Here is a 14,970-nt window from a genome sequence, read left to right on the forward strand (position 1 = left end):
CAACTATCGTGGGAGTGGCCTCTGTCTGTGTTTTATCACACCCACAAGAAGCTGAGAATGACCTGATTTTAAAAAGGGGATATTACTTTTAACGATTAAAAAAATACCACTGGGTGGATTTTTATCATTGTAAGGTGGTTGTGTACACAAACTGCCAACATTAATGTTCAAACAACATGGAAAAGTGAGTTTTGCATCCGATAGCCCCTTTAAGAATGGTCACATATGCTTTGATATAAAAAATGTTTGCAATTGCAACACTTGCTTTGTTAGGATGAATAGGCAACAGTTGTGAAAGCTAGATGCCCGAGTTTGGCAAAACTTAACGAGAAAATACATAGTGGTGAAGAAAGCATGTTGCAACATCAAGCGGAGATGAGACAGACGAAGACTACAGTGAAGAAGAGGAAGAGTGCTAGACGCAGCAGTGCAAGTGAAAGAGGAAGGACATCCGTTTTATGTAGTTGGATGTTTCCAAAAAAAGTATAAAAGGTCTAAGAAGTAAACCACTCTTCAGATGCTCCATGCATTAAGCGTGGAAGACACCTGGTACATGATTTATTGTGGCAATCGCCTCCCGTGAGACTACAAAACTGAGACTACAAACTGAACCTCAAACAAGAAGAGTCTTCTACATCATTCCTGAAGAACTTCAATCTGCTGTGCAGGTGAGTGCTTCATGGTTTAGGCTAGATTTGACTATCCTAACACAAGATGAAAAGAAAATACCATCTAAACTTTTCTAAAGACAGTCAGTTCTCCAGAGATACATTCATGTAAGTTCCCACCACCTAATTGTATTGCGATTCATTTAACATCTCAACTGAATTTGAATTATATTTGCATTTATTTTTTAACCAGCTTGCAGTGCATCGTTACTTCCCTAATGTACATGTAAGTGAAGAGGAAACTGGCTTTCCTTTGCTGTAAACAAAACGTGGTTCTCAGCTTGGCCTGCATCCCATGTTATCTGCTGGAACGCCACTCTTTTATGAACATGCATATAACAGTTAGAGTAGCGTTTATAAGGTTCTTCAATTTTCACCAAATTTTGCACCAAAAATTATATCAACCAATCAATCAATCAATCAAAAAAAGAAAAAAAGTTTACTTTACTTTTTGTTCAGATTGTCATGGTTTTAAAACCTGTTCAGCAATTAGAGGATTACTCCAATTTCAAAATTAAAATTTCCTGAAACTTTGCTCACCCCCATGTCATCCAAGATGTTCAATTCTTTCTTTCTTGAGTCACAAAGAAATTAAGTTTGCTAATCAGATTGAAGGTTAAAAATGCAGTTTCATTGCAGCTTCAAAGGGCTCTACACGATTCCAACCGAAGAATAAGGTTCTTATCCAGCAAAACGATCAGTTATTTTCTAAAATAAATGACAATTTATATACTTTTTAACCTCAAATGATAGTCTTGTCTAGCTCTGTGGTGCACATGTGTACTCTGTGCACTCCGGTTCAAGACAGTTAGGGAATGTCGAAAAACTCCAATCTCATTTACTTCCCCAACTTCAAAATCATTTGTGGATAAAGTGTATAAATATTTTTTTTAAGAAAATGACTGATTGTTTTGCTAGATATTTAGAGCCTATTAAAGCTGCATTGAAACTGCATTTTAACCTTCAATCCGTTAAGCACCATTGTCCAATTCCACTATATGGAGAAAAATCATGGAATGTTTTCCTCAAAAACCTAATTTCTTTGTGACTGAAGAAAGTAAGACATGAATATCTAAGATGACATGGGGTGAGTAAATTATGATGAAATTTTTCTTCTGAAAGCGGAGTAATCCTTTAACCTGAAGCTTTATCGGATGATTTCTGTTTTCCCGTTTTCACTGAATTTCATGTTCACCATCTCCACCCACATGACGATCCAGTGACTTATAAAAGAGCATCTTCAGCCCCGATACGAGAGACAACGGCTGCTGTTGTTATTGCTGAAACTCAGGATTTTACAAGACTACACAAGAGCAGTGAGTATATGTTTTGAGGCCATTACCAATGACTTACAAACTAAAGACTATATACTGTACAAACACACTAATACAAAAAATGTTGGCTTAATAATTGACAAAGTATTTTTATTATGTTTATCAAAAAAGTTTGCTTAAATTTTTTCACTTTTTTTTACTTCAATGTCAACTCTCTTGTTTTACAGATGAGTGCATCCAAGCAGAAAAGGTTTGTAACCATGCTCAGATTGCTAACAATGGAAGCTGTGCACTTCATTATTGCAAATAGTATTGGGATCTTAATGTTTACAAATTTTGATGTTTAATCATATAACGATATTCTATGGAATTGTGTGCTTTTAATTTTATAGCAACAGTTTGGACAGCAGGACCCCTTTTCTATTCTAACATGACAATGCAGATGTGTATAAGGCAAGGTTCAAAATGAAATGATTGGTTCAGTCAGTGTTGAAGAACTTGACTGGTCCTAATCCCATCTGAGCACCTGTGTGGCTTTAAATGCAGACCTAGAGCCAAAAACTCTTCATCAAACACCAATGACTTGTACATATAGGTCCAGTTATTTTAGACACTTCCAAAACTGTTGCAACAGAGATGGAAATACATTTTTTAAATACAAGAATCATGTTTCCATCTTTGCTGCCACAGTTTTGGAAGTGTCTTTTTCTGATCTAAAGAAGGGGGTGTCCCAATATTTTTGTCCATAGTGTATGTACAAGTAATTGGTGTTTGGTGATGAGTTTATGGCTCGAGGTCTGCATTTAAAGTCACACCCAAGGTGTTTAACTGGGATGCTTTATGATGCCATAGAAGAACCTTTTTGTCTAAATGGTTCCATAAAGAACCTTTAACAACTGAAGAACCTTTCTGCTTTACAAAAGGTTCTATTGTGGCAAATAAGGTTCTTTAGATAATAAAAAGGTAAGCAAGAAATGTTTTTTTAAGGAACCTTTGACTGAATGGTTCCTTGTGGAACCAAAAAAGGTTCTTCTGTGGCATCGCTTGAAGAACCTTTTACAGCACCTTTATTTTTAAGAGTTTGGGACCAGTCAAGTTTTTCAACACTGACTGAATTGATAACTTCTTTTTTAACCTTGACGTATACACAGATGCATTGTCATGTTAGAATAGAAAAGGGCCCTGTTCAAACTGTTGCTATAAAATTAGAAGCACACAATTCCCTAGAATATCATTATGCTTAAACACTAAGATTTGCACTCATGGAAATTACTAAATTAGCCAAACTTGTTCATTAGAAGGGGTGTCCCAATACTTTTGGCAATATAGTGTATGCGTACTATACTTGTCACATTATATCACATTACATGAATGACGTAATGCCAAATGTCAAACAATATTTTCAATTACAAACATGGCAAAAAAATAAATAAAAAATCAAATATTGAATGGGACAATTTAACCTTTTCTATGGTGGTTATGACCCTGAAATAGAAGTAAGTGATGTTAAATTCAGCACTGGTCTGTCTGTTTGTCTGTCTTTGTGGCTAATGCAGTGGTGAGGTGAGAATCGGACACTCTCTACACCCGAATGAGGGGAAGTTTATAGACAAAAGGAGAAAAACTGTTTTTCAAAGCCTGCAGAAACTCAAGATACACTGCAGTCAGGTCAAACATCTTATATTTTATAGTTCTATCTACTATTCTTTCTTGAAATGACTAACAAATAGTGTTGTAGCTCACGTTTTCATTAAACTATGTGTGTTTCAGAATGAGGTGCCTCACATTGCATTACTGGGTTCTGGAGGAGGACAAAGAGCCATGGTGGGTTTCCTGGGATCCCTGGTTCAGCTCAAAAAAGCGGGTCTTCTGGACTGCATCCTTTATCTGAGTGGAGTCTCTGGATCCACCTGGTATGAACCCTGAGAAACAACAAACACAGAGAGATTGAATTGAGTTGAATGTCAAAAATGACAGCAGTATGTTCTTCTCTGAAGGTGCATGGCCTCCTTATACCAAGAACCAAACTGGTCCACCAAACTAGAGACTGTGAAAGACAAAATCATCAAAAGACTCAACGACCCTGCGGTCAGCTGGGGAGACGCATATGACAAACTGAAGAAATATTACAAGAAAGACAACTTCAGCTTGACTGACGTCTGGGCAGCTTTGGTCGTCACAACATATGTGAAAGAGGTCTGTCACTATTCATAACACAAAACTGCATGAACTGCTAGTCACATTTAGTCTTAAAGTGCTGTATTTTTACTAGATTGTTGATCATGGGATGCCAAGGAACCTGAGGCACAGATAAATCATCTCCTGATTACATACAACAAATCTACCTGCTATAGTTAGGTGGTAATAAACAACATTTTGGGAAATAAGTAATTTGTGATAAAAAATAGAGTTCAACAATTTCACTTAGAACTTAAACAATGCCACTGAACCAAATGAAACGTGTATATTTTGCTGATTATTGCTGCTGAAAATGGTCAATTATCATGTTTTGGGGCGTACAAAAATTGGTCGGACTGGAATAAACATACTATACTACTACAGACTGTAGATTGAAGTTAAATGCATAACAAATCAAGAAAAGAAATGCAAAAAAAAAAGGTCTGAGGAACAAAAGGCGTTTGTGGTTGGCCAAACTGAACCAGGATTTCCAGGGCAAGAATCTTGACAACATTTGTGTTTGTGCTCATTTCCAGTCAGGTATGTATAATATTAGGCTAATATTGTGGTAACATTGAAAAGGTTACATGTTACATGTACATACAGGTTAAATGTGGTAACATTGTGGTAATCTACCGCCCTCCTACTCAACTTGGCATCTTCTTAGAAGAGCTGGATGGGCTGCTGTCCTCGTTTCCAGAGGATGGCAGCCCACTTCTAGTCTTTGGGGACCTCAACATTCACCTTGACAAACCCTATGCTGCTGACTTCAATTCACTTCTAGCTTCATTTGATCTACAACGTGTTATCACTACATGCACTCATAAATCTGGCAACCAACTTGATCTCATTTACATGCAAAATTGTATTTCAGACAACATTGCGGTCAAACCCCTACACATCTCTGACCACTTCTTCATTACATTTGACCTACATCTTGCTACTTGTGCACCCCCAACCCCTCTACCTGTTACTTTTAGAAGAAACCTACGCTCTCTCTCACACTCCCATCTTTCTTCTTTAGTATCCTCCTCCCTTCCCTCTCCTACTCACTTCTCATCCCTGGACACTAATGCAGCAACTGACACCTTATGCTCCACTCTTACCTCCTGTCTAGATGTTATATGCCCTCTCTCCTCCAGGCCAGCACGATCTGCTCCGACAACCCCTTGGTTATCCGATGTTCTTCGTGAGCATCGCTCCAAACTTAGGGCAGCCGAGAGAAAATGGCACAAATCTAAGGATCCATCCGACCTCAGTATGTATCGGTCTATGCTCTCATCTTTCGCTACCCAAGTACATACAGCCAAATCTTCATACTTCCACAACAGGATCAACAATTCCCCGGACGCACGCAACCTTTTCAAAACATTTAATACACTGCTTTGTCCCCCTCCACCACCTCCCACAACTTCTATAACAGCTGATGATTTCGCCACATTTTTTACAGACAAAACTACATCGATCAATAATAAGTTCTCAGCTCCACACATACAGGAACTAAAATTGACCACAATCACGGCTGGAACTCCCCACTTCTCCTTCTGTCCTTGCTCGGAGGCAGAAGTAACCAAACTTTTCCTCTCCAGCCATCCGACGACATGTCCTTTAGATCCTATCCCCTCACACCTTCTCCAAGCAATCTCCCCTACAATCCTACCGGCGCTCACACACATCATCAACACATCTCTTCTCACAGGCACTTTTCCCACTACATTTAAGCAGGCCCGGGTAACCCCACTGCTCAAAAAACCTACACTTAACTCTTCACTCATAGACAACTACAGACCTGTCTCCCTCCTTCCATTCATAGCAAAAACACTGGAACGGGCTGTTTTCAACCAGCTATCCTTATTCCTCTCACAGAACAATCTACTGGACTCTAACCAATCAGGGTTCAGAAGCGGCCATTCAACTGAGACTGCGCTACTGTCTGTCACTGAAGCCTTGCGGACGGCAAAAGCTGAGTCCAAATCATCAGTACTCATCTTGCTGGACCTATCTGCAGCTTTTGACACTGTGAATCACCAGATCCTCCTGTCCACCCTCTCAATGCTGGGTATTACAGGGACTTCACTTCGCTGGTTCAAATCCTACCTCTCTGGTAGGTCTTTCAGAGTGGCATGGGGAGGCGAGGTATCCAAAACTCATCAACTGGTCACTGGGGTTCCTCAGGGTTCAGTTCTTGGACCTCTCCTCTTCTCCATATACACTACATCTCTGGGCCCCATCATACAGGCACATGGCTTCTCCTACCATTGCTATGCTGATGACACACAGCTCTATCTTTCTTTCAAACCAGATGATCCATCGGTAGCTGCACGGATCTCAGGTTGCCTGGCGGATATCTCTGCATGGATGAAGGAACACCATCTACAGCTCAATCTAGCAAAGACGGAACTCCTTATCTTTCCTGCCACTCCATCTCTACAGCATGACTTCTCCATCCAGTTAGGTTCATCAACAATTACCCCATCAACCTCAGCCAGAAATCTAGGTGTTATCTTTGACAACCAACTGACTTTTAAAGACCACATAGCTAAGACCGCTCGATCTTGCAGGTTTGCATTGTACAACATCAGAAAGATCAGGCCCTTCCTAACAGAGCATGCTACACAACTCCTCGTCCAGGCCCTGGTCATTTCCAGGCTGGACTACTGCAATGCTCTTTTAGCTGGTCTTCCAGCATGTACAATCAAGCCTCTACAAATGATTCAGAATGCAGCAGCACGACTGGTCTTCAACGAGCCCAAAAAGGCCCATGTTACACCTCTCTTCATATCCCTGCACTGGCTACCGGTTACAGCACGCATCAAATTCAAGACACTGATGCTGGCATATAGGACAGCCACCGGATCATCACCTGCCTACCTCCATTCACTATTACACATCTACACTCCTTCCAGAAGACTGAGATCCTCTAGTGAAAGACGCCTCATTGTACCACCACAGAGAGGTATTAAATCACTGTCCAGAACATTCTCGTTCAATGTCCCTGCCTGGTGGAATGATCTTCCCACCCCTATCCGGAATGCAGACTCCTTAACAGCTTTCAAACGACTGCTGAAAACCCATCTTTTTCGACACTATCTGACTCAATAAAAAAAAAAAAAAAAAAAAAAAATCCTCCCTTCTAGCCTGTTTTTCCTCTCTTTCTTGATCTTCTCCTTCTAGCCTGCACTCTTCTAACAACGCCTGATATATGGTATTTTTGAACACTTCCTATGTTGATCTGCCTCCTTAGGATGAATCACTTGTTGTATTCCCAATTGTAAGTCGCTTTGGATAAAAGCGTCGGCTAAATGAATAAATGTAAATGTAATGTAAATGTAAATATCTTAATGCATCTTTACCACCTATTAACTTTAGTTTGTCAAAATATTGCGCCCTTTCCTGCTTACTAAGTCCTACTCTATATGATTTAGCAGCTTCCACACATTTTTCCCATTATTTAGACAGCATACATTTACAGAACAACGAATTGGTAAGGCCACAGGTATTCAAAGTATTCAGTGCCGATATACAGTCATGTGTGATATTGCATTTATACAACAGTTCAGTAAATACATAAACAAAATAACAATGGAGTGTTGTTTTCTCCACAAGAGAAGTGATGGTGAAACGGCTGTTGGACTCTAATATTGCACTCTTATTTGCCAATCAGATTCGTGAACCAGAAAAACAGTTGTATAAATAAAAAAAAAATAAAAAAATATATATATATTTCCTTTACAGATTGACGAACACAAACTGACGGATCAGTGGAACCAGCTCAGTAAAGACCCGTTTCCCATTTATGCAGCGATTGACAAACAAAGCAAACAGGTGGAGGATGGAGGTCTGTGTTGGATTGTGTCTAGAAAAAGGTTAGTTAGTGTGCTCATATCAGCTGTTATATGGCCATGTTTTCTGTCTGCAGACCCCTGGTTTGAGATCAGCCCACATGAAGCAGGTTATTCCCTCACTGGAGCGTTTGTGGGAACATCCAGCTTCGGCAGTCAGTTTGACAATGGCTCGAAGAAAAAACAACAGCCTGAAATGGACATGCTGTACCTGCAAGGTAACAAACTCTGTCTCAGGAAAGTAATATCAACATAGACTGAACACTTAACTTGTGACAAAACTATAACGGAGTGTATATTTACACTCTTGTTGGCAGAGGCTATTTACACTAACTCCATCCACCAGTGTGGGGTATGGATAGTCAAAACTACAAAAGATGGCTATTAATTGTCAGCTCCAGTGGTGCAGAGGATAAACCACATGTTTTACTCTTTTCAACGCGACCAATCCGGGTTCGAATCCCCCTTCTGGCGAACTTTTTTCCTCCCTTTTCAAATCTCATATCATATTGGAAAGGCATTTATTTTCAATAAAAATAAAGGACATAATTGAAAAGTTGAAAATAAAGTATTGGTTGGTGTAGGGAAGGCCCAAAATGGCAGTACCATTTAATAAATTGAATTAAAACTACACTCAGTACATAATTACTGCATACTGTTTTAAATGTACTGCAATACTGAGGTGCATGTGATTGCATCTATTTGCAATAAGTGTTATAAATGTAAGAAAATCCTGCTATTTCAATTTAGTGTAAATAGAATCTATAGCTATTTGCACTTATTGTAAATAGCATCGTTAAGAAAATATGCTATTTTCACTCAGTGCAAATAGTCGCTGCCAAACTAAAAACTTGTTAGAAATGAAATGTTAGAAATGTTAGAAATAAAGCAATTTAACAGCATTAACAGCATTGTGAGTTTCTGTTTTACAACAAACAATTTAAGGCCTCAAATGACTGTTATATTTAACATTTTGTTTTGAATGCATTATGTTTTTGTTTCATTTATCATATACATATATCATTTATTATACACTTAAACATTAATGTATGTCCTGCAGGTCTGTGTGGCAGCGCTTTAGCCGATGAAGACGAGATCTTAACATTCTTCTGGGAAAAAATAAAAGGTGCAGATGCATTTCAAGATTCAGTTCTGCTTAAATGTGACGGTCATTTCAGTATCGTGTGAACTTATTACATTTTCTCACAGAGTTCTTTCAAAAACTAATCCCTGTAAAAACGAGGACGTTTGACAAAATGAGTGAAGGTAAAGCATTTCTTCGCATTTCTGCTTTTATTTATAGTTGTGTTCTATCTTTTGAGTCAACTGAACTATTAAAATTACTAACAACAACAAAAATTAAGAAGTATTAATCTTAGTCTAATCCTTATGTAACTGAATGGATCATGAGAATGTCATCAAATTCATTTTAGTTTCAAGTGGGATTTGGACAATTATGCATCTAATTGCAAAGTGTTACCGAACAGATCATGAGAATGTCATTACATTTATTTTAGCTTCGAATCAAAGCATCTTAAATGGGTTATGAACCCTATTCTGTGTATGTTTGCTTGTTGGAAACTCCTTATATCTGAACATGATGAATCAGGAGGTGCAAAGCACTTACATTCAAGACATTTTGCAGTGTGTTTATATTTGTTCAACGTGTGTTTTCTTTAAAAGACCCAAAAGCTCCAACTGAAGAAAAGTGTTACCAAGTGCTCATGGATCTTGTGGACATGAATCTCTCTGTTTTGAATGGCAAAGATCCTTCTGATCTCGATCGAACCATCAGAATAACAATGAACGGTAAGAGTGTTAAAATTCAAATACAGGTGACTAGATATTTTTTTGTTCTTTTTAGAGTCTAGTTATCATCTGAATGATATGATGTTTCTGAATAGACACATTTAATATTAATAAACGTAATTGTCCAGAAAAAAACTAAAAGTATGTTTCTCTCTTTTACAGAGTTCGGTGGAGGCAGACGTAGTCTGATTTTTCCAATTGAACAACTGAATCTCGCTGATAAAGAAGCTGCAAAATTGTATATGAAGCGATACACTAAGGATGTATGTAATGATTTGCGTTCGTTCAGTTTGGGGCCTTTTGGTAAGTTAAATTGTCTGTATAACATATGATTTGAACAGCATTGTTCTCTTTTGATTTCTAAATGCATAAACCGAGAAGTCCTAAGCTTTCATTTTTTTAACAAACTGATGCAACAGAAGAAATTTTGCATGAAAATAATTATAAACATGACTATTTAAAGGATCAGTTCACTCATTAATTACTTACTCATGTCATCATTATCAAAGCACAAATGAAGATAATTTTAAGGAAACTTCTGATTTCTGTCCCTCTGTTAAAAGTCTGTTCACCCAAAACTATGACTGAAACGAAAATTTATTTTTCGAAAATAAATTGCATACCCCTACTTTAAAGCAAAAAGCTTGAGACATTATACTGAAATATCAATCAGCAGAAAAACACTATACAGAATATACTAACACACTTTGCTAAATTTAAGAACCGCTGTGTATTTATATTTCAGATCTTTTCTTGAGCATTTGTACATGCGTAAATAAGTGGATCTGGGGCAGGAATTATAACTTCCTCCACAAAATGACAGGTGAGAACAAACCTGAGAAAACCTAACAACTCATTCTGAATAATATAATAAACAGACTCATATGCTGTGATCCCTCAGATGAAGCAGTGCCTGTCGCTCTTCTGGAAAGTAAAGCGAGAGACTATGAAGATGCAGGACTGTTGAACAACTCACCCTATTTCTCAGTGCTGAGAGAAGAAAGAAACATTGACCTTATAATTTCCCTGGATTTCAGTGATGGCGATCCTTTCATGGTATTATATTAATTCATAAAACGACATACTATAATAAAAGTTAAAAGAATAGATCCCCTAGAAATCATCATTTCTCTTTGTTCAGTAGAAAACAATAGGAGTTTTTTAAAGCTTTTAAGAGGTCACACTAACCTTAAAACACTGAAAGATAATTACAAATGCTGTATATCATTTAAACAGATAAAAACCATTAAAACCATTCAAATGTAAGTGCATATGATTTCATTTAAACAATATTTTTCTATAACAGCTGGAGAGAGGCATCCACTAGCATTCCCATTCATCTCAACCTGACGATTTCACTGAATAACAACTTTAATTTCAACTGAAATCTCTAACCCTGTTCAATAAAATAATGCTGTGTTGCTTTTCCACTGCAGACGGTGAGAGAAGCTGCAGAGAAGTGCAAGAAACTTAACATCCCTTTCCCTGAAGTCAACATTCCCAGTGAAGACGTGGAGAAACCAAAGGACTTCTATGTGTTCAAAGGCCAAAATGCTCCAACCGTGATTCACATCCCTCTGTTTAATGTGGCCAACTGTGGAGGCAAGTTAAGACTGTCTAGCTGATTGAAACTTAAATGCAAGTATAATATGTGCTTATAAGTGTTTTACTGTTTCTTCAGATGATGTTGAGACCTGGAGGAACAAATATGCCACCTTTCAAGGTTCGTACAGCCCTGAGATGATCACTGATCTTATGGAAGTCGCTGGCAAAAATATTGTTAACAACAGAGAGAAGCTGAAGGAGCAGATTCGAGCGGTCGTTGGGTGAAAAGTCTGAAAATCAACGATGTGCAACGTTCTACAACGAGGCGGCAAAGTCTTTACTTTGAATGTTTTTCCTTTTTTAAATTTAAAATAATGTTTCACTTACTCTTAATGTTGACACATTCTTTAGTCTTTTGTTCTTTAGACAACTTATTTTGGGACCATCGGTTACCTCTATTTCACCAAACTGATTTCTCAAAAAAAAAAAAAAAAAAAAAAGTGGCAATATCTAAGTTGTTGACTTTTAGGTAGTCTTTCCAGACCCATTAACACCATTATTTGTTTATTCAGACAGATTTGCAGATGCAGAATGTACATAGAATTGAGAGGCAGGGTTTTAAACTGCAATGGGCCAATCACAGCACAACAGCAATTGTCATTAACCAATAAATAGATAATCATTAATAATCTAATTAACCGCAACACAACTGTCCATGTTTCTGGCTTCCAGATTGGCGCAAGAGTAAGTTTGGGAATCAAAGTCTATTTTTACAAAATAGATACTATGATACTATAATATATACTGGTGTATTACTTTACAAAGAGTAAACATTTCTTCAAAAATGTTGTGTCAGCTTCGGGTCATCACAAATACTATGTTTATTTAATTCTGAATGTTGGTACTTATAATTCAGTACATTTTTGAGTTTTGCCGTTCTGTCTATTTGGTGCTGGCTGTGCATTATGACTCTTCACGTGAATTTATTTTGCTAATATTATTATTAAAATAATATTGTATTTTCTACTTGCTCTCCTTTGCATTATTAACATGACGGTGTAAATGTATGTTGTATAATGTGCCCACACTGTAAAAAAGTAGTTTCAACTTAAAAAAGTAAGTGTTTGTGCTGCCTTAAAATGTTATGTTCACTCAACTCAAATATCCAAGTCATCACGGATTACAACTTAACATTTCACGCTGACTAAACTTTTACTAAACTAAAATTTTAAGGCAACACGAACACTTAACTTTTTAATTTGAAACAACTTTTTTTTGTTTTACAGTTTAGGGATATACATAATAAAATAATACAATACTAAACAAGAGATGACTATCTTAGTTACTTAGTAACACCAGCTCTCCTTTCCCCATGTTGACAGAAATAGTAAGATGTTACTTTAGTTCCAGAATAAATGTGAACATGCATTAATTCATCTCACTCACTAAAAAAAAAAAAAAAAAAAAAAAAAATACAGTATTCAAAATGAATAAAAAGTGAAATTCAACTCTGAATATGACGCAAACCTGCAATAATCAAATATGTTAAATACAAATATCCTTTATGTATTTAATCCCATTTAATTAACCCATGTCTTTGCTGCTGACCTTCGATGATCCACTTCATCCATAGAAATAAAACAAAAAATACTCAACATAATCTAACATTTGTTCTCTTTTTTTACTGCTAAAGATTTCACATTTGTTCTTCTGCGGTCTACTGTACAGACGTGAATTTACTTTTCTCTAAGCCTGAGGCTTTTGGTGTGAAAAGGGCTTTTACATTTGCAAAAAAAAAAAAAAAAAAAAAAAAAAATTATATATATATATATATATATATATATATATATATATATATATATATATATATATATATATAACTTTTTATATTAAAAACAAACAAGCAAGCCCTGCCCAGATTTAAAAAGTAACGCAAAAGTATGTAACGCATTACTTTCCATAAAAAGTAACTAAGTAATGTAATTAGTTACTTTTTAGAGAGTAACTCAATATTGTAATCCATTACTTTTAAAAGTAACTTTCCCCCACACTGACCATAACAGTGATAGCTGTTATCCTAATTCCTAAATAATAACTTTTTTTTCCCCAAACTAAACTTCTGTAATCTGAATCAACCAGGGAATCATTTGAATTTAAATCTCAAAAGGTACAACATGATGCTGTGATAATAATCATACAATGCATGCTTAGGTGATTTAGCTGTGTTATTGATTGATTACATACTATGTTCCATGTCATGTGTGATGATGTTGTGATACAAACACACCTCACAGGCCAGGATTGTCATCTTTAGATCTGATGTTTCCTATTTTCACCCGTGTTCCTCTCTGTGTGGACAACACAAGTCTCTGTCTGAATGCAGTTGCAGCCCTCAAACTCCATGATGTGAGGAGACGTGTTTTTGCGGCAAACTGGACAAAAGACTCCAAATATACACATAAAGAGCACTCACATTCTTCAATACTTAAGTTAAGAACGGGAGAACGTGCAACACACAATATGGTGGAATACCCCTGCAATAAAAAGAGCCAGTCGTAATTGGTAGGGACTGCACATGCGCATTGGCTGGTCTAGCTTGGAAAATAATATTTTCTTAACGCTATATGAGCATTAGAAAATAATATTCACAAGACAATTGTTGTCAGAATTCATTAGTGATTTCAAATATTAAATATAAGCTATGGTAAACAGCTTTTCAATATTTGATTTTTCAAATATCAAAAATCTCAACACACACTACGCATAATGAAAGCCTTTTCCTGTAAAATAAGGAATATATCCATATGTTGGGCAGGATTCAAATGGACTCGGTACAAAAGCCCGCAAAAACAACAGGCAAAACAGGAAGTCGAAAAGATGACTTTACATTTAATGACCACAAGAGAGCCCCAAAATCAAAAACATCATAGAATGGAGATTCTCCAGAATAGTAAGAGAAACAACATTTAAATTGATTCACAAATGTTACCCTACTAAAGCCTTTCTTAGAAAATATAAGTCAGATATTGAAGTGAACTGCTGTTTCTGTCATTCCTCTGAAAAAGACTTCATTCATTTGTTTTGGCAAAGCACCTATACAGAAAAATTTTGGTCAGATTTTGTAATGTTTATTCAATCTTATTTTGTAAGTGACTTTTCTTTTTGCTTTAAATATGCTTTCTTTGGATTGTTTGAATACTCAAAAGAGGATATAGGGAAATATTACATCATTATTTGTGTTTGCTGTTGGCTAAATTTCACATTCACAAACAAAAGTTTACTGACTCTAAACCTCTCTTTTCCTTATTCAGAGTGGACTTAGAAAAGTATATAGAAACTATCCAAATTTTTGTTCATATGAAAGCATTGAAAACTGTATCCTTATATTTTTCCTTTGTGTCTACTTGAGATGTAATCATGTTTTGTTTATTATCCTGGCAACAAATCTGTATTTTTTTTCTCCCTATTCTCTGTTTTGTATTATGTCTTTTTTTGGATATTTGTAATTAATTGTTTGATTTGTTTGAGAAAGAAAAAAGGAGATTCTCCAGAATCATGTTTGAAGTTATTTTAAAATAATGAGCATTTGTGTTGTTTGAAATCAAATGACCAGGATAAAACCTTATTTGTAGAGAATAGTTTATTTATTCATTG

At 36.4% G+C, this 14,970-nt stretch overlaps 1 protein-coding gene across 1 annotated transcript; it reads left to right on the forward strand.

The window, feature by feature from the left end:
- Positions 1–2,169: 2,169 nt before the first annotated feature.
- LOC141334931 (cytosolic phospholipase A2 gamma-like) lies at positions 2,170–11,601 on the forward strand. The gene is made up of 14 exons (XM_073840156.1): positions 2,170–2,192; positions 3,499–3,610; positions 3,713–3,855; positions 3,940–4,138; positions 7,856–7,958; positions 8,040–8,180; positions 9,023–9,088; positions 9,172–9,228; positions 9,646–9,771; positions 9,934–10,074; positions 10,517–10,594; positions 10,673–10,827; positions 11,208–11,373; positions 11,453–11,601. Exons 1-14 carry the CDS (start codon positions 2,170–2,172, stop codon positions 11,599–11,601), a joined length of 1,659 nt encoding a protein of 552 aa, XP_073696257.1.
- The last annotated feature ends 3,369 nt before the right edge of the window (positions 11,602–14,970 follow it).

The sequence above is a fragment of the Garra rufa genome, chromosome 5 (genome assembly GCF_049309525.1).
Source record: "Garra rufa chromosome 5, GarRuf1.0, whole genome shotgun sequence".
Taxonomy (NCBI): Eukaryota; Metazoa; Chordata; class Actinopteri; order Cypriniformes; family Cyprinidae; genus Garra; species Garra rufa.

Bases quoted from the DNA above. Each gene is read 5' to 3' on its own strand.
- LOC141334931 (XM_073840156.1), top strand. From the start codon at position 2,170: ATGAGTGCATCCAAGCAGAAAAG. The intron at 2,193-3,498 runs GTTTGTAACCAT...TGGCTAATGCAG, and splicing joins AGTGCATCCAAGCAGAAAAG to TGGTGAGGTGAGAATCGGAC. The intron at 8,181-9,022 runs GTAACAAACTCT...TATGTCCTGCAG, and splicing joins GGACATGCTGTACCTGCAAG to GTCTGTGTGGCAGCGCTTTA.